At 38.1% G+C, this 21,532-nt stretch overlaps 1 protein-coding gene across 4 annotated transcripts in view; it reads right to left on the bottom strand.

Annotated features, from left to right (window-relative positions):
- LOC124721190 (WD repeat-containing protein 7) overlaps nucleotides 1–21,532 on the bottom strand; it is a 375,749-nt gene that overhangs the window by 19,483 nt on the left and 334,734 nt on the right. For all 4 annotated transcript variants that reach the window (XM_047246033.1, XM_047246035.1, XM_047246034.1 and 1 more), the window contains one exon: nucleotides 9,864–10,046. In XM_047246033.1, the coding sequence (XP_047101989.1) occupies nucleotides 9,864–10,046 (183 nt within the window). The remainder of the gene's footprint in view (nucleotides 1–9,863; nucleotides 10,047–21,532) is intronic.

The following is a 21,532-nucleotide window of genomic DNA, read 5'->3' as shown; positions in this document are numbered from 1 at the left end:
AGAGCAGCAATGAACGTCGAGTTAATAGAGAATGAGGAAACAGAGGTGTATTGATCTTTAGCACCAATATCCACCTCCAGTTGAACATGTCAAGCAGAATGGACTCTGTCAATTCAGACTTATGCAGTAGCTGTCAAATGACAACCTGGCATCTGACTAACACTTGACATAACTGACACCTCAGCCAAGTATAAAGCCCCACAGAAAAAATAGACATTTGGTGGACAGAGGCCAACATGCCAGTGTGCTTACACTCTGGATGCATTGGACATGTAGTACGCTACTGCAGAGAAAGAAGCACAGTTTCTGACATCACAACAGTCCTCCTCATGCCAGTCAGTTGCAAATGATTATAGCTAAACTGTGAGACCATTCTGTGAGACCATTATCATACCCTGGATGAGTTTGCTCCCCAACATACTGCAGCTGCTCCCCCTCATTGTACAGACATACCAGCTGCTCGCATAGATACTGAATTCTGAAATACTAAACAAGGAGATCATGTAAGGGTGCCACAGATGAAAAATCTCCATGGACAGCAGTTATCAAGATGTCAGGAAATCTCACTGACATTATCGACAGTCAACCCGTCTCGGTGCTACTCGACTCGGGGGCTCCTCCTCCTGTAAAGTCGAATCTGTAGTGGAGATGAGATTGAACAAACAGCCAATGGTAAAACACTGTAGCAACACTGGGAATCATCCAAGAGTGAAACAGCACTCATGAGTGAAACTTAAGAGAGCCCATGGTACTCTTCAGTGATCCTCACGAAGGAGGAGGATGGCACATGGGGTTTCTGCATCAACTAATGATGACTGAACAAAATCACGAAGACAGCTGTCTCTACTCACTGCTGCATATTGTTGGCACCCTAGACTGCTTAAAAGAACAAAGTATTTTTGAGACAAGACTGACAGGGAAAAGACTGTCTTTATAACTCATGACAGCCTCTAAGAGTTCATAGTTATGCAGTTTGAACTATCTAATGCTCCAACTAACTTAAAATGTATGATGGGAACTTGTTTCAACACCTTTGGACGATTTTTCTTTGACAGCTGGATGACATAACTAAAATAGTTAATGGCAATGGATTCTGTCCCAATCCAGAGAAAATATCAACAGTTGCATATTTTCTGACTCCTCAGCACATTTGTGATGTGAGAGGTTTTCTCAGAATGTTCTCATACAACCAGCGATTCATAATAAAGGACTTTGTACCAAATCACAATCCTTGCAAGAACTACTGCTGGGAGAGGCCAAATTTTCCTTGAATGAGGCATAAGAAAGATCTTCCCTTATCCTTAAGGAGGTTTTAACAGCAACTCCAGTCCTAGTATTGTATGACGTGAAAGCTGAGACAAAACTTCACATTGATGTTAGTTGTTTTGGGTTGAAGCCGTTCTACTACAATTTCAGAAAAGGTGCTAAAGAGGTGATAGTTTGTGCTTCCAAAGTACTCTGAAAGTATGTCAGTAAGCACTCTACAACTGAGAAAGAGTATCTTGCAGTTTTTTGGGCCATCGACATGTTCTAGCTGTATTTGGCAAACCATTCACCGATTAGAAAGATCACCATTCTCAGACACGGGTATCACTTCCCTGGTTTCTACCAACCAATTAGACATTGTGTGAGCCAATGCAAGGAATGCCAGCAATGCTGCAGTTAGCTCTGTTGCATCTGATACCGATTCTGCCTGCAACAGTACCATTCCACCAGACTGAAATTGACCTCTTGGGGGGGTTCCTACAGTCAACAAATAGGAATTGATGACTAGCTCACCTACTACACTGTCAACAAAGCTGCGATGACTGAAAAAGCTCAGGAAACTGCAAGGTTCCTTGTAGAATACAGCATCTTGAAGCATGGAGCACCCCATGTGACGATCTCTGATTATGTTATAAGTTTTCTAGTCGAGACTACTGTCAGAGGTAATTTCACATTGCGATTACCACTGGATGACTACTGCGTATCCCCCACATACAAATGGCCTGAAAGAATGCTTCAATAAGACACTGTCAGATATTCTCTCAATGTACAATTATATCAAACGGAGCACTTGGGATACAAAACTACCCTTTGTAACATTTACACGAACAGGCTAATACGGGCTTCAAACCATAAAATGGGGTGAATAGAAGCAGTTTTCAACTTTAAAAGACAAACTTGATAATTTTAAAAAGAGAAATTAAAATTAAAATTATACTGGATTATATGCTGTGCCTTACCTTAAACTTACAATTAGTTCTAGAACCTAGCTCTGTTCTATAACATGGGGGGGGGAGGGGGGGGGGGGCAAAAAAAATTATGTTTCTATCACCCCAGAGAGGGGGGTGAATGGAAACAGTAATGTTAAACTTTTTGTTGTTGCATTGGTTGATTGGGTGAATAGTAACATGTCAAAATCAGTTGTGGTTCTAGGAGATGAGAAACAAAATTTATCTGGTTAAAAAAAGTGTTATTCAGTAAAGAAATAAGAATTTTGCACGAACTGTGATTTTTATTCTATTTTCCAAACAAATGGGTTTATGTCAGTAATTATGTTTTATAACACTGAACTGATGAACTTGGTTTCTTTCTTAATAAATTAAGTCACTGATATCAACTTTAGAAATGATCATGTCTTTGAATATACAAAGTCTTAGGTACTCTCCAGAAGTAATGGAGAGCTTCCAAACATTGTCTTCTCCACTAAAAATGTTTAATCGTTGTTTAATCGGCCTTGATTTTTGTATAAAATAAATTTTCATGCATACAGTCTAAAAACTGCCTACTTTTTCCATGTACTCTGATCACAGTATAATCTACTGGGTTAGGAACTGTGCCATGTGGATCTTCATCTCCATTAAATTGTTAGTCTTCTCCTGAAGCAACACAGGCAATTAACTGTTTCTAATCACCCCAAAAATTCCAAAAGCATAACGCTATGTTTTCAATTAGCTGAAACACAAGTCACAACTAAAGCATACTTTAAAACTGAACTTTTGATTAATTAAATGGAATTGCAAATTTGCTTTTCAAGTACTTAAATTAAAACAACACAACTTACACTGGTACTTAGCAAATTCACCATCACATATGATGTTTATCATAGAATAAACAAAATATCAGCTGACAGTATCACCAATTTGGAAATTCATAATTTCCTCGTTAGGTTCACTACCAACATAGAAAAACAAATCTTTGAATGATATTCTCATTTGCCTCCAAACGCAGTACCATAGCACTTTTCTGGAAATTTTGTTTCTATTCACCCCATTTTTTGGTATCATCCTTTCTGCTTCACAGTCATGAGGCTGAAATGTCAGTGGATACACTGTTCCCATTTCATCTAGACGATACTCAGGATGATTATGTGAAACACCTCATCACCTGCACCAATCAAGCAAGACAGCCGGCTCTCATATGGAGCCTTGACATTCAGGAGAAGCGCTAAGAGCACTACAACAGCAAGCACTGGCCAGTGATATACAGTCTCAGAGTTTGTATGGGTTTCTGCACCCTAATTTGGGCTGTATCAATATTTGTTGCTTGTCTGGATGTCACTATGAAGTTGAGGATTATGACCCTTCTTCACAAAGACAAAAATGCAGAGACATTATTCATGTCCTCCACATGAAACACTACTGAAGTTCAGAGGTGGAGACTGACAATAGGGACTCCCAATTCAAGGAAACTGAAGGCCCACTCAGTGATCTTGAAGCTTTAAAGTAAGGAGCTACTTTCGATGCTCCTCATAGTGAAGAGGACATGACACCAGGCAAAACCACAAGGATCTGCTAGTGCTCTCATATAGAAGACTGTGGACAAGATCTAGACCCAGAGTGCTCGAGCCATCGTGTTGCTTTTTCTCCTAGAGAGAGAGCAATGTCACGAACTGTGCTGCATGGAGAATCGTGTAGGAGTTAAGTGATTCAGGGATTTTAAATTCTTTTCCAATTTTAAACTAAGACACCAAAAGGCAGTGAACTTTCTAAAATAATCGGATCCAGACTTTTCTGTAACATGTTTCAATTTTTATGAAACTAATTGACTTGCAAGACAATGATAAATAAAGTTCAGACACACCCAAAATTGCTGTTGCCTTTGGGGTGTTAAACAGGTATAATGACACAAATCTGACAATAAGCCATCCATTAACCATTTACACAATTTAACATAATTTCAAATCTGTCTACCATACCCATAACAGGTAATTAACAGTGCGCAATGTAGTTACATAAAAAGTCCTGTAAATCTTTATACACTGCTGGCCACCGTAAATGCAACACCCTGAAGGAAGCATCCGAATCAAGTGAAATTTACACCATGAGTTTGCAGCGATGAGATGTGCAACTGATTAGAATTTCAGCACAGACGCACATCACGCACGCCTGTGGCGCCACCTCATAGCGCCATTTAAGGCTTGGCGATTTCGACGAGTGTACATTTGGCACGTGTGTTTACCTTGTGGTTGTTTCACAAGACGATCTGTTATGCCTCGTAGACAACAGCCAACATCTTTTGATCAAGTATCCGAGTTCGACAGAGGAAGGATAGTGGCTTACCGAGATTGTGGATTACCATACAGAGAAATCGCTAGTCGTGTTGGACGAAACCAAACAACTGTAATGCGGATATGTGACCGTTGGATGCAGGAGGGTACGACGGACCGACGTGGTCGATCGCATTCACCTCGGTGCACCACTGCACGTGCTGGTAGGCAAATTGTGCGCATCGCAGTGACGGATCGCTCAGTGACATCCCAAACCATAGCACAGCACATTGCGTCTGTAACGCATCATCCAGTGTTTGCGCGTACCATTCGACGCCGTTTACAGCAGAGTGGTCTGTCCGCAAGAAGTCCATTGCTTCGTCTACCATTGACGCAGAACCACAGATGTCTCCGTCGCCAATGGTGTGATGACAGACGGATGTGGACGGCAGAATGGAATGACGTTGTCTTTACTGACGAGGCACGCTTCTGTCTGCAGCACCACGATGGTCGGATTCGAGTGTGGAGACACCGTGGAGAGAGGATGCTGGACAGCTGCATTATGCACCGCCACACTGGTCTTGCACCGGGTATTATGGTATGGGGCGGTATTGGATATTACTCTCGCACGCCTCTAGTACGCATTGCCGGTACTTTAAATAGCCGGCGCTACATATCCGAGGTGCTGGAGCCAGTTGTCCTTCCTTACCTTCAGGGCTCGGCCACAGCCATATTTCAACAGGATAATGCGCGACCACACGTGGCACGCATTGTCCAAAGGTTCTTCGTCAATAACCAGATTGAATTGCTTCCCTGTCCGGCTCGCTCTCCGGATCTTTCGCTGATAGAAAACATGTGTTCCATGGTTGCTCAACGAGTGACCCAGATTACATCCCCAGCTGCCACACCAGATGATCTTTGGCAACGTGTGGAAGCTGCTTGGGCTGCTGTACCCCAGGAACACATCCAACGTCTCTCTGACTCAATGCCGAGATGTGTGGCAGCGGTGATCTCCAACAATGGCGGCTACTCTGGCTACTGATTCTAGCAGGAACCACATGTCACAGACGTCTGTAAACGTAATCATTTGATACTTGGTCAACATGTTATCTACAAAATAAATTTTGTTGTGCTACCTCTTGTCTTTCTTGGTGTTGCATTTACGGTGGCCAGCAGTGTATTTTGTTAATTAACCACTAATTGTGTAAACCAAATTACTGACTGAACATACAGCCCTTCCTCTCTCATAAATTTGAACCATACAGATTTATTAACAAATGTGTAGTTTCCAAGATTCCGAAATATCATTATGCCAGTTTATAAGTACCTCTCCCCTCCCAGAAATCTTCAGACTGCTGCCAGGAGTAACATGAGTAACATCTACGAGGAAGTCAGTTCCTGGTAATCACTCAATCACATCATGTAGAAAAATTTGGCAATCATGTAAGAAGTATGTAACAAGATCTGTACGAGTTCATACATAATTAATATTTCCATGGAAGTTCATTGCCATCTTCCTACGATCAGCACATCTGTGAGAATCATGTACTGTGTCATCAAGCAGGAACCTGCACTACTTCTTGTTAACTTCTCTAAAGTAATCAGTCAATAAGCTTCCATCTGGGCACCTCCTCCTGTAAACATTATGAACGTCTGTGTATTTGTGTCTTATATCTGTGTTCACTGACTCTGTAAACTGCAGTTAAAGTTATGTTGTTTCTCTGTCAGAACTCTATTATAAATTTGCACTGTGAATAGATGGACACTGTTACACTAAATAGTAGGATGTTGGAAGTGCCTGCGTGTGACCAAAATTTTACGGATGGGCTGAAATTGGTCATCACATTGTCAATAGCAACAATGAATATGGAACAAGTAAAATTAATTAAAAGTTGTTTTGCCTACGTTATTGGAGACGTTACCTTAAAACCAGTTTTCAGTAATTCACAGAACTTCCACTGGTGAGACACTGAATGCAAATAAGAAATTACAGGTAGGTACATTTCACACCATAATGAAATTTTCCAGTACTCTACACAAGGTGATTGTTAATAAAACTGACGGGATGGACTCCTGACTGGAAATGGAGGAAGAAAGATCCTATGAACCTATATCCGGGAATGCATCGTTGCCACGGTAGATGGCGCTGATTAATGGAAGTTCCTTGTGTGTTGAAAGCTGTGCGATTGATGCGACATACTGTAAGTAGCAGAATGGACTGGTATTCGTGTCAGGAACAAGCCGAGGTGGTGGTTGTGTATAGCCAAGCAGATGGAAATGGTCGACAGGCAGCACAGTTATACCAAAACAAGTACCCTCACAGACACCAACCACATCACACAACTTTACAAGCCCTTTTTGGGCATTTGTGTGATCATGGGTCCTTTCAAACAGACAAATGTGCAGGGAGGCGACAGACTGTGTTTACACCAGATCTGGAGGACCGGGTTCTACATAATATGCTAACTCTATAAAGTTAGCATCTGCATGACCATACACAAACACCATCTCGGCTTGTGCCCAACATGAATAATCGACCACCTTGCTGCTTACAGTATGCTGTGTGAACTGCACACCCTGTTACGCACAAGGAACACATGGTGCACGGTCAAAGGAACTTTCATTCATGAGCACCATCTAGTGTGGCAATGATTCATTTACGGACACATGCACATATGATCTTTTTTCGCCCCATTTCCAGTCAAGAATCTGTCCCTACAGTTTGTCAGTTTTATTAATGTTCACCCAGTATATGACCTCTGTCAATTTCTACATCATCATCTAGTGATGGACTTCCAGGACAATGAAATATTTGTCTCATTTCTTCCCCACTGACCTTCACCAGTAATAAGATCTTGTGTTATCACACTCCTTAGCACATAAAATAATTTCATATCAATTACTTGACATGTTAATATTTTATGGAAGTCCAACTTATATATATAGATTACTTTACACTCACTATCTCATTCTTTATACCTTTTTAATTTGTTTTATATAACAGATTATGTGCCAAATATCGCTCCACTGAAACAAAACTTTTAACTAAGTCTGTTCACAGCTACTAGTAATAAGTGCATACATAGCATAAAGTCATGTGCTCTTACTGGACAATGGCTGTGTAACATTTTAATACTTGCCAGTAACTATTTTACAAATTATAACCTGACAGTGTGGTTCTATAACAAGGTAAAATTTTTGAAACTTTTTAATATCATCTAGGCTTCCACATGTTTAACATCTCTGAAACTCTTACAAGGAAATGGTCCAATCCGACAGTCGAAATCTTTCATGCAGGAAGAATACACTGAATGAAATGCACTGTCAAAATTTTATCTTGTGCACTACAAGTATTTTTAAAAATATGTTAAAGTTACTCTTTTTCGTCACACAACGAACTGGTTATAACAACAGTTTGCACAGCCCTTCCTGCCTAGAGCACGAATCATTGAATAAGCAGACACAGCCATGAGACGCAGATGTAGTGCCATATAGTGCGAAGTCCAAAGTGCAAATACATGAATTTTAAGTACTTAAATCGTACCAAAAATGTCGTAAATCATTAATGTTTTGTATAACTTGCCATTCATATTGACAGCTAAAACCGAGCGAAGTGGTGCCGTGGTTAGCACACTGGACTCTTCTTTGGGTGGACAATGATTCAAACCAGCATCCACCCATCCAAATTCAGGTGTTCCATGGTCTCCCTAAATCATTCCAGGCAAATGCCAGGATGGTTCCTTTGAAAAGAAATGGCCAATTTCCTTCCCCATCCTTGACACAATCTGAGCTTGTGCTCAGTCTCTAATGACCTCAATGTCGACATGTAATTATTACACAAGTGACTAGCAGAGGAAAGAAAATCAAGAAGTGTATTATGATACATTACAAATGTCTTCCATAAGCAGGATTTTAATTTTTTGACATTAAATGTTTCATAAAAATTCCCCCAGCACAGTTCTTATAATAATTTTTGAGTAAAGTACATTTTACTAAAAATGAATCTGTTCCATGTTTACTTCCTGTAGTCATTACAAAAATCCAAATTGTTTATTGGATGACGGAAAAAAATTTTTCTTACACCAGGCACACCTGATAAAGGAAAAATTAATGCATTCAGACACTTCACAATCATTACTAGTTTTATTTAGGCAGCAATAGATCTCAGTAAGAAATGGTCATGACATTGTTCTGCATATTGTGCTCCGTACCAGGCATACTTGATCGAATTAGTAAAATGTGGTGACACAAACTGACAATGCAGAAACGACTGAAGTTTAACAGTACTGTTCTTCTGATAAACATGAAATGACAAGAGCTATCAAAAATTATATAGCCTGAACATTTTCTGAAAAGTGTTTTACACTGTTCAAAATTTTTTTATTGAGGGGCTTAATCACACTATCCGTCTTGGGTGGAATCTGAATTTCTTTTCATCAGCATTCTAAAGGTAGAGGTGTCATTACGTCCAGGACAAGAGACCAACAAAAGCAACAAATTATTTTCTGCAGATGATGAGAAGACATTTTAGATTTAATATTGAAAATTATTCTTTCCCATTTTTCCTGTTTTTGCTATGTCGATTCCAAGATTTTTACAAGTAAAGAGTCTTTGTTTTTTTTTAATTTACGTCCTAATTTGGCTTGATGTTACTGAAGACAGATATAAAGCTGTGGAAACAGTAATGCAATTATACTTATCACTGGCAATGTTGTATAACAATGTGTCATAGCATTCATCAACTACACATGCGACTCAGACTTTTTTTCACTCGAAATGATATACTGCAGTTTGCAAACAATTCTTGCACAAAACCTGACTGGCTTTATACACCGCATTTTAGAGGCTAACAAGAAGCTTCGTCTTCACACTAGCTACAAATTTCTCTATCGTATAACCTATTGATAATATTTCCTCCAAAGATTTACTTGAGGTACACTTCACAATTTTGCAACTTCCTTTTACATACAATTTCCTGTATCTGTTTAACCGGATCAAAGAAGCCTGGAAACCAGTAACGTTCATATCACTTGGAATTCAAGAGTGCCCAATCTCTTAGATTTCCCATGGTAACAGACTTTTTGAATAGTTTTTCTTTCAGACTTTTCTGAGTTTCATTTTGGAACATATTTTGTACTTCATGTAAATCTTTCTTCCTCTTATACAATTCATATTCAGAATTGATGAAACAAAACTGGCTTTACACACTTCCAAAATGCTGTAATGGAGTATCACTTTATCTATACATTTCCTTAAATACTATAGAATTCCATGAACCCCCCCCCCCCCTCCCCCTCTCTCTCTCTCTCTCTCTCTCTCTCTCTCTCTCTCTCTCTCTCTCTCTAAAGCGCACAATGCATCAACTACATTTAGGAAACAGCAACCATCTTACCTGACATTTATTGGAACGTAGTTCATACAAAGCTACTTGTCCACCTTTTGCGCCAACTGCAATACGCCGTGTATTTGGACAGTGGCTAACTTGATTGAAGCGACATACTGCAGGGAATATGTCATTCAGGCGGTTTGTCTTTAGATGGCCTGGATCTAAGCAATGAAGCACTATGTCCATAACCTATAAGAAACACACACAAAAAGATTTAGGAGTAGAGAGGTGAACATGAACAAAAGAGCATTTCCTAAAAATGTAAACCCTATGCTTCTTGTTAATCTGCTTAATGAGTGTAGTGATGCAAAGACTCCTCATATAATAGATTATCAAACAATAATTGAAACACACAATTTTGAAAACTATCCATGTAGTTTTAAAAGTGTCCAAGCAGTAGGCTGGAACTGGTAGACTGAGAACCATCCTCTGTGAACTAACTTCTGTTGTTATAGATGTTCAGGACCAGCAAGATATGTTTCTTGGAAGAATAGAGGTACAGTTTATTCTTGTTTGATCCCATGCATGACATTGCGCAGAGAGAACAGGAATTTCTGGTGCCTTTGACCTGTTATATCTTGGGCAACAGTTGGTTGAAAGAAATGAAATTTGCCCATATTGTACATTTCTTGTATTCTCTTAAGAACAATAAAGAAAAGAATTTTATGAGTGATACCCAGCCGGAAAATTTCAAGCAAAATTGCCCGAAAAAATGTCAAATTTTGGCTTTCATATGTCTCGGGGATTAAAGGTATGATTACAGTGAAACTTGGCATGTAGTAACCTAACAAGACAAGGTTCTTACATATTCAGTTTCATTTATGTACTGCTGTCCAATACTGAACGAATTAAGTGCAAAACTGAAGTTTTCGTAAAAAGGCCAAAAATGTGGTATTTTGACCTGATTTTGCAAATAACTATGCTCTATAAAACCCTCCAAAGCTGAGCTGCTTAGAAAGACCATGGTGTGAACTACAAATTATTAATTTGATTACCCAATGTGGCTAACAATGCTAGATAAATTGAATCAAACTTGGGTATAAAAATCACAGCATATATAATTAAAACTTTGTATTCTTGTATCTCTTTAAACACATGCTGAACATAAAACGTAATGTGCAGTAGCTTGGTAGCATAAAGATCTGAAATACAAAGTTTCGTGCGCCTGTTATTTTCCAAAAATCTACAAATTTGTTGAAACTATGATGATTTTTGTGAAATGGCAAAAATATGATATATGTGACACTTCTTTTACAAATACCATTTTCTATTAAAGCTTCAAAACCAGTCTCATTCAAAACAATGTGTTTTAAGGCCCCAGAACAGTGAGTTTTTTTTCCAACATGGGCTAATAATGCTACTTAAATTAAAGCAAACTAGCCAGAAAAATTGCATTGCAAATAAAGTTTTAACTTTGGATTCTTATATCTCATTGATTTAAGTCATGATGAACATGAAACTTTGGACATAATCACTTAGCAATTTTTGGTTTTCTAATATAAAATATCATCCATGTCCAGCTTTCCAAATTTCTGCAAAATCAATTTTAACTTCATTTCCAGAAAAATTACAAATATATATCATATTGAGTTTGTTTTCCCATAATTTGCTTTCCATAACTGATTTCATACTAATCACTGTTGGAAAGAGTGTGTTTTCAAGCATCAAAAAAATTATGTTCAACTTACCAATGTGTGCTAACATTACCCAAAAATGACAGATGAAATTGAGGGGGAATGTATCACAGCAGCAGACTACATTGCAGGAACCTGTTGTCCGTGCTTCATTGCATGTAGTTTCTATTTTTAAATTGACCACTACATTGTCCATGGTGACATTAGCACTGCCCATTCTAGAACATGAACAGGTAACCCCATTGTCGTACGGGTTATGCAATACCAGCTATGGACAGGTTTCTTCATCCAGGTTCCCAAGCCTGTAATTTGTTTCCTTAATTTAGGTTCCAGTGACTTATTAAAAATTATTAGTTTGTTATTCAAGATACTGCTCAGGGGTCAGGGATTTCACTGGGAAAATTCGCAAGCTACATTACATCCTTTTGTAGCTTATTAACTCAACGAGGGTATGTTGCAAACTGTCTGTTGCTGCATTATTTGAGATCACTGTCAACATGATATGGTACCTGTACACATGTTTATTCGAAAACTGACTGACTTTTCCTCAAATCAAACAAATATCACTTAAATAAATTATTACAGTGACGTCTTAGCTGCAAAATACAAAAATTGTAAGAATTTTGGCAATCTGTGTAGCCTCAAAAACAGTTTCAATGTTGGTATTGAAATGATCACTTTTGGCACCGGCCGTATGTGATGGGATTATTGGCACAACTAAGCGATTGGCTACTCACACTAGATCTATTCAACTTCTGTGACCAAAATGTATATGGCTTTTGGCACCGGCCATATGTGATGGGATTATTGGCACAACTAAGCGATTGGCTACTCACACTAGATCTATTCAACTTCTGTGACCAAAATGTATATGGCATCAAATACATAAACAAGGAATCTAAGGAAGTACAAAGTTTCAAGAAATAAGATAGCAAGGAAGCAGCATGGTGCTGGTATGAGAGATGATCACCAGTTTGTACCACTTCACTTGAGCTCTGTTGGTATTATCAAAGTTTCTAATTGCACAATAAGTTATGTTGCCAGAGTATCATGTGCAGCCATGCTAAGTCTCAAACTGATGGATCTGTTACCTGGCTGTTCCGTTACCTTTACATACGAAAATAAATTGTTGACAGGCAGCATTACAGACATATCAACTAAACAAAATGATGACCTGATAAAATTTATGCATCCTCAAAGCCCAGCTCATTCATTTCATTGGCCCAAAAGACAGGATGCTTGTTGGGTACTAGGACACCACCTCATTTCCACACTCTTTCCCTTCAATGTCATCATCTAACCGATAGTATCAATTTCCAGAAAATCAACTGCAGAAAGTGGTTCAAAAATTACAAAAAATATAATCTTGAGAAGCTTAAAATCAAAACTGATATTATTATCTGCTTGCCAGCTATGTGAGATACTCTTTCAGATTTGAGAACTGAAGATAAGATTTTTAGCAAATGGCTTTGTAAGCAGACATGTACCACCACAAGGCTTTGAAATGTAAATTAAGAAACCAAATTAGAGGCTTGGGAACTTGGATGAAGAAACCTACTCGTGGTACTGTGTGATCCCTATGACAATGGAGTTACCAGTTCATGTTCTGGAACAGGTAGTGACAATGTCACCATGGACCAATACAATATATTGAGATATTACTTGTCAATTTAAAAACAGAAGCCACATCCAACAAAACATGGGCAACACTGCCACGATACATTCTCTCAGATTCATCTGTTACTTACAGATATTGTTCTACATCTGTATCTACATGATTACTCTGCAATTCGCAATTAAGTGCCTGGCAGAGGATTCTTTGAACCTCCTTTCAAGCTACTTCTTTATTGTTCCACACTTGAGCAATGCACAAGTAAAATGAACACTTAAAACTTTATGTCTGAGCTCTGATTTCTCTTATTTTATTATGATGATAATTTCTCCTTATGTAGGTGGGTAACAATAAAATATTTTCACACTCTGAGGAAAAAGTTAGTGATTGAAATTGCATGAGAAGGTCCTGTTGCAGCAGAAAATGCCTGTTTCTTTAATGATTGCCACCCCGATTCGTGTATCTTATTTGTGACACTCACTCTCCTATTTCATGATAATACAAAATGAGCTGCTTTTCTCTGAACTTTTTGATGTCCTCTGTCGATCCTATCTGATGTGGATCCCACACTGCACAGTAATACTCCAGAAAAGGGTGGACAAGTGTAGAGTATATAGTATCTTTCGTAAACCTGTTACAATTTTCTAAGTGTTCTTCCAATAAATCACAGTCTTTGGTTTGCTTTCCCCACAACACTACCCGTGTGATCATTCCAGATTAAGTTATTTGTAATTGTAGTCCTTAAATATTTTGTTGAGTTTACCGCCTTTGGATTTGTGAGACTTATTGTGTAACTAAAATTTTCTAAGCGGAAGCTATTTAGTGCTCATGTGGATGACTTCACACATCTCACAATTTGGAGTAAATTTCCACTTTTTGCACCATACAGATATTGTGGCTAAATCATTTTGCAATTAGTTTTGATCATCTGATTACATTACATGAGGGTAAATAACGGCATCATCTGCAAACATTCCTAAGAAGAGTGCTCAGATTGTCTCCTAAATCATTTATGTAGATCAGGAACAACAGAGGGCCTACAAAACTTCCTTTGGGAATGTCAGATATTACTTTTGTTTTACTCAACGACTTTCTGTCAATTACTATGAACTTTTTTTAATTTTTTATTTACATGTCAAGTTCTGTAGGACTAAATTTCCAAGGTCATGGAACGTGTCAGTACCTGAAATTACAACATAAAAGTAATAACAGATAAAAATAAAATGTTTATGAACCCAAACAAAGTCAATCCATAAGTTTATGTAAACACAATCAACAATATAACAAGAATCAGCTTAATTTCTCAAGGAACTCCTTGACAGAACAGAAGGAGTGACCCATGAGGAAACTCTTCAGTTTTGATTTGAAAGCATGTGGATTACTGCAAAGATTTTTGAATTTGAGTGGTAGTTATTGAAAATGGATGCAGCAGTATACTGCACACCTTTCTGCACAAGAGTTAAGGAAGTTCGATCCAAATGCAGGTTTGATTTCTGCCGAGTATTAACTGAGTGAAAGCTGCTTATTCTTGGGAATAAGCTAATATTGTTAACAAGAAATGACAGTACGGACTATATATATTGAGAGGCCATGTCAAAATGCCCAGAATTGTGAACATGGGTCGAGAAGAGGTTCGTGAACTTACACCACTTATTGCCCGAACCACCCGTTTCTGAGCCAAAAATATCTTTTTAGAATGGGAAGAGTTACCCCAAAATATAATACCATATGACATAAGCGAATGAAAATAAGCAAAGTAGACTAATTTTTGTGTCGAACGATCACTCATTTCAGATATCATTCAAACAGTGAAAATGGCAGCAGTAAGTCTTTGAACAATATCCTCAATGTGGGCTTTCCACGACAGCTTACTATCTATCTGGACACCTAGAAATTTGAACTGTTCACTTTCACTAATCATATGCCCATTCTGTGAAATTAAAATGTCAGGTTTTGTTGAATTGTGTGTTACAAACTGTAAAAACTGAGTCTTACTGTGATTTAGCGTTAGTTTATATTCTACAAGCCATGAACTTGGGTCATGAACTGCACTATTTGAAACCAAGCCAATGCTGCAGACAATATCCTTTACTACCTAGCTAGTGTCATAAGCAAACAGAAATATTTTATTAGAGTTACCCATAATACTAAAGGGTATGTCAGTTATATAAATAAGGAACAGGAGTGGCCCCAACACTGATCCCTGGGACACCCCCCACTTAACCATACCCCACTCAGACCTTACATCACAGCCATTCTCAACATTGTGAATAATGACCTTTTGCTGTCTGCTGCTAAAGTAAGAGGCGAACCAATTGTGAGCTACTCCCTGTATTCTGTAATGGTCCAACTTCTGGAGCAGTACTTCATGATCAACACAATAAAACACCTTAGTTATATCAAAAACTATACCTAGCATTCAAAACCTTTTTTTCAACCCATCCAGTACCTCACAGAGAAAAGAGAATATACCATTTTCAGTTGTTAAATGACTTCTAAAGCCGAACTGTACATTTGATACCAAATCGTGTGATATAACATGATCAATTATCCTTACATTCACAGCCTTTTCAATAACTTTAGCAAACACTGATGGCATAGACACAGGTCTAAAATTGTCTACATTAGCCCTTTCTACAATTTTATAAAGCGGATTTACACTGAGTACTTTACTCATTCAGGAAAAATACAGTGCTACCATGTGCGGCACAGTAAATGGCTCTGAGCACTATGGGACTTAACATCTAAGGTTATCAGTCCCCCAGAACTTAGAGCTACTTAAACCTAACTAACCTAAGGACATCACACACATCCATGCCCAAGGCAGGATTCGAACCTGCGACCGTAGCGAACGCGTGGTTCCAGACTGAAGCGCCTAGAACCTCTCGGCCAAACTGGCCGGCTGCGGCACAGTACTTTAATATTCTGCTAGGCACTCCATCATAGCAATGAGAGTCCTTAGTGTTCAGTGATTTAATTATTGACTCAGTCTCCCCCTTGTCTGTATCACAGAGGAGAATTTCAGACATCAATCTCAGAAAGGCATTTGTCAAGAAAGTTATGAGTGTCTCTGCAGAAACTAAATTGTTATTTAATTCACCAGCAATGATCAGAAAATGATTTTTAAATACTGTTCATATATCTGATTTATCAGTAACAGAAATATTTTTACTGCGAACTGACTTTATATTGTCGACCTTGTGCTGCTGACCAGACACTTCCTTCACAACCGACCATATGGTTTTAATTTTATCCTGTGAATTAGCTTTTCTATTTGCATACCACATACTCTTTGCCTTCCTAATAACATTTTAAGCACCTCACAATACTGTTTGTAATGAGCTACTGTTGCTCGATTGTGACTACTTCAAACATTTTGATATAATTCCCACTTTGTTCTACATGATATCCTTATCCTACTAGTCAGCCAACTGGGCTGCCTACTACTGATAGTACCCATTTAGAAGGTTCTAATGGAAAGAAACTCTCGAAGAGCACAAGAAATGTGTTAAGGAAATCATTATATTTATCAACTATGTTACAGCACTGTAAACATCCTGCCACTCTTGTTTCTTGACAAGGTGTAAGAAACTCTCTATTGCTGTTGGATTAACTTTCCTACATAGTTTGTAATTATATGTGACATTTGTTTGAGTACAAAAGCCTTTTAGTGTTAAAATTTGTGCATCATGGTCTGAAAGGCCATTCACCCTTTAACTAACAGAATACCCATCTAGTAATGAAGCATGAATAAAAATATTGTCTATGGCTGTGCTACTGTTCCCCTGCACCCTAGTTGGAAAAAACACAGTCTGCATCAGATCATATGACATCTGCCAACATCCTTTTTCTTGCCCCATCATATATAATATTTATATTGAAGTCACCACAAATAACTAATTTCTGGCACTTCCTATAAAATGAATCAAGAACAGACTCTAGCTTGAGAAGAGATGCTCTGAAGTCAGAGTCAGGGGACCTATAAACAACAACAATTACAAGTTTAGTTTCACTTAATTCAACTGCCTCTGCACAACATTCAAATACACGTGTGTTCAGTGCAGTGCCGTGATACATCTACGGACTCAAATGGAATACTGTTTTTACGTACATGGCCACTCCCCCACCCCACAAGTAATGCCTGGAAAAACAGACAACCAATCTGTATCCTGGTAAAGGAAGCCTCTGAGTTGTCAAATTATGTAAGTGGTGCTACGACACACAAATAATTTCAAAGTAAACATCTATAAGCAGTTCACTAACTTTATCTCTAATACCTCTTATATTTTGATGAAATATGCTAATTCCTTCTCTGCTTGGAAACATGACATCCTCTGAAAGTGAGCCCTTAGTTAGAGGGACTTTCTTTAAGCAGGTATACCTATCAGCTGACTTCAATCTAAAAAGGGTGCAGCTCTAACACCAACGACTACAGGAATTTTTCCACAAGTGATCCAACCATCACCACTCACTACGCTGTCACCTATAAGCTTTGCCAACCTCCCCTTTCCATACCTATTGAAGTGCAGGCCATGGCTAGTGAAATCCGATCTACTGATAGACTCAACTGGCACCACTGAAATGTCACCCAGAGCCTTCTGCAACCCCATGTTAACGCGCCCAACAGCCACATTAAAAGATAAGGCCAATCATAACGCTGAAACAGTTGCACAAAATGCACATTAGTGTCACCAGTTTGAGTAGCTCTCTTTGCCAGGTCACCACCTACATAATATTCCCCATCCCTATCAAGACTGTTTCCTGCTCCACTCACTATCACTACCTGATCCTCTTTCATAAAATTCTTATGTAACTCCCCTACACTTTCAGTCACCTGAGCCAACCCTGCACTAGGCTTCACAATGTTGGTGATCTGGTAATCATCCCCCAACACTTCCTGCAACTTCTGGCCTACACGTCTACCGTGCTAACTACCTAGCAGCAGAACCTCCTCCTTGCTGTTAGACTTTGCAACTGACCTGGGCCTCCTAACTGCTGAGGACTGCTGCATGTTTCCTGTACCTACAGCTACAAGAGGCTCCTCTCCACCTAACTCTAATAGTTGGTCAAATCTATTGCATATACACAAAGTATAACTGTCTGAATACCTCCTCCTCCTAGCTGCCTTCTTGCCAACTGCCACTAGAATGCCCACTGGCTTTCCCACTGCATTCCCCCCTAAGTTCGTAACTAACAATAATGGTCTCGAAATTCTCTGTCTACTAAGAGAGCAACTACTTGTATTAATACAAGTATACCACAGCTAATACCAATACCAACAAAACTTCACAAAATTATTAGCCAAAACCAAAAATTCAATCAGCCACTGGAACACCCAACGAAGTTAAAACACTGAATGAAAATTTTACTGAAATATTTCACCAGAAACAATAAGAAACGTCAGCTGAAAACTAAAGTTCGAAATTTACTAAACAACTTCAATGCAAAGAAAACTCTAAAGAACACAGTGAGCGAACATTTCCAAAAGTTTATTAAACCATTATTTCGCCACAAACAGCATGCAACACCCCTGAAAACTTAATTTAATAACTGTATAACAGTGTACAAATAGCTTTGTCAGTACTTAGCTTTATAACTGCTACAGCTGCAACTGCACGCCACAAAATGTAAACACACTACTGAGGTGTAGGGCTTGGACGAACAACAAAGAACACTCGCGAATAACAGACCACTGCAGTCAATAACACAGGGAATCATGAATCCAGCCACAAAACTGAGATGATACTCCACTGGCACGCAATTTAATTGGGAGGCGCTTTTGAGGAACAGCGTCAAAAGCATTCTGGAAACCTAAAAACATGGAATTTATTTGATGTCCCCTATCAATAGCACTCATTACTTCATGAGAAAGAAGAGCTAGCTGTGTTTCACAAGAACAATATTTTTGAATCGGTGTTGGCTATTTGTCAATAAATTATTTTCTTCGAGGTGATTCAAAGAGTTTGAGCACAGTATTGTTAGCAGTTATTGGAAAATTGAACATGATTTTATGGATGCTAGAAAACAAGCTCTTTCTAACTGTAATTAGTTTGAAATCAATTAGGGAAAGCAAATTTAATGTGATCTATGTCTGCAATTTTTACAGAAGTCAAGTTTGAACTGATTCTGTGGAAATTTGGAAAGCTGGATGTAAATGATATTTTACATTGGAAAACCAGAAGTTGTTTAGTGGTTACAACCAAAGTTTCTTGTTTACCACGACTTTCATCAATGAGATACAAAAATCCAAAGTTAAAACATTGTTTGCAGCATGATTTTTCTGGCTAATTTGCTTTAATATAAGAAGTATTGTTAGCCCATGTAGGAAATGGAACCCACTGTTCTGGGGGGCTTAAAACATTTTTTCGAATGAGACTGGTTTTGAAGCTTTAATCGAAAATGATATTTCTAAAAGAAGTGTCACATATACCATATTTTCACCGTTTCACAAAAACTGTCATATTTTCAATGAATCTTTAGTTTTTTGGAAAATAATAGGCGAACGAAACTTCGTATTCCATAGAAAATGGTATTTGTAAAGGAAGTGTCACATAGACCATATTTTCACCGTTTCACAGAATTTATAATATTTTTGATGAATTTTTATTTTTGGAAAACAATATGTGAATGAAACTTTGTATTCCACATCCATGTGCTACCGAACCATTGTGTATTAGTTTCATGTTCAGCATGCATTTACAATATAGTAGAACACCAGGTTTGAATTATTTTTATGCCACGAATTTTGTGATCAACTTCGATTCAAATTATCTAGCATTACTAGCTTGTATTAGATAATCAAATACACACTGTTTTGTGGATGATGATGATAATGTTTGCTTTTTGGGGAGCTCAACTGTGTGGTCATCAGCGCTCATATGAAGTCCCAATTTTTTCACAGTCCCATCAAGCCACTGTCACAAATGATGATGATGATGATGATGATGATGATAAAATGATGATGACAACACAAACACCCAATCCCCGAGCAGAGAAAATCCCCAACTCCGTGATCCAGAGGCAGCAACGCTAGCCACTAAACCAAGAGTTGCAGACACTGTTTTGTGGATAAAACCATGGTATTTCTAGTGAGCCCACTTTGGAGGGTTTTACAGAACACAGTTCTTTGAAAAATCAGGATGAAAATACTGCATTTTTGGCCTTTTTACATACTCTTTCTATTTTGTGTTTAATTTATTTAGTATTGAAACTAATATATAAGTGAAACTTTATATTTGAGAACCTTGGGTTGTTCAGTTACTACACGCCAAGTTTCACGTTTGTCATACCTTTAGTCCACGAGACATAAGAAGCCAAAATTTGACAATTTTTTTGGCGATTTTGCAGAATATGTTCTGGCTGAATACCACTCATAAAATTCTTTTCTTTATTATTCTTAAGAGAAGACACAAAATATAAAAGATGTCCTAATTTCATTTCTTTCAACAAACTTTTGCCCTAGATATAAGAGCTTTAAAAACAAAAAATTCACACTCGCTTTGCACAATGTCACTCACGGAGTCAGTCAAATGACTATATATCAGCCAGTATTGCTTCGATGAATGTTAAAATTTACCAATGTTCATTGGGGACATGTGTTCATAAAAATTTTTAATAAAATCTGAGATGGTCGAGCAGGGATGCCTTGGTGAGTTAATGTGGAATTACCCATACAAGTCTGTACTCAAATATCCACTGTACAGTCTCAGGTTTTTTCACCTACTATCATTTCCTTATGTTGATGGACTCTTGCTGGTCTTTTGCCTAAATGTCGATTTTCTTCTGCACATCTTGGTTTTGAAACAATCAGCTATTCATGCTGCCTGTCTTGTCACTTATACACACAAAAAACAATAATGATCCATTCACACTTCACTGAGAGACACCATAAGCTACATTAACTGCTATTTCTTTAATAATTTTCTTGGTTTGCCTAAGGTTCTGCATGATGTACAGAACTTCCTTTATGGTAAATTTGACAGCTGATTTCAGTAGTTCAGCATCTTCACCATGAACTTTGTTACTTTTTAGCCTTTTGATTTGTCTACAATTTACTCTTTATTTGCTGCTTATGAATCTGGCTAGCTTTTTGAGAGAATTTCCGGCAGAAATCTTTGTGTGGCTCAGAGCAATTTAGGAGTTACTTAAAACATTCAGAAAGTTCTCTAGCTGTTAAGTGCGGTCTGTCCATTTTCCTTCTTGAAGCAGAGATTTTGGTGCTGGAACACATTTAGCTTCATTGTAAATGTTTTATAGAAATTCCTTTTTTTTTTTTTTGGTAAGAGATGGCACATAACAATCAATAAAATGAAATGCGATTCAAAGCATTTGTACAAGCGAAGCGATTTAATATTATTGATTACAGTACTTATGACACACCATTTGAATCAGGACCGCACTTAAATGTTAAATAGTGGAATAAATACAAT

Source organism: Schistocerca piceifrons, chromosome X, assembly GCF_021461385.2.
Source record: "Schistocerca piceifrons isolate TAMUIC-IGC-003096 chromosome X, iqSchPice1.1, whole genome shotgun sequence".
Lineage (NCBI taxonomy): Eukaryota > Metazoa > Arthropoda > Insecta > Orthoptera > Acrididae > Schistocerca > Schistocerca piceifrons.
This window is presented reverse-complemented; position numbering and strand designations above follow the sequence as displayed.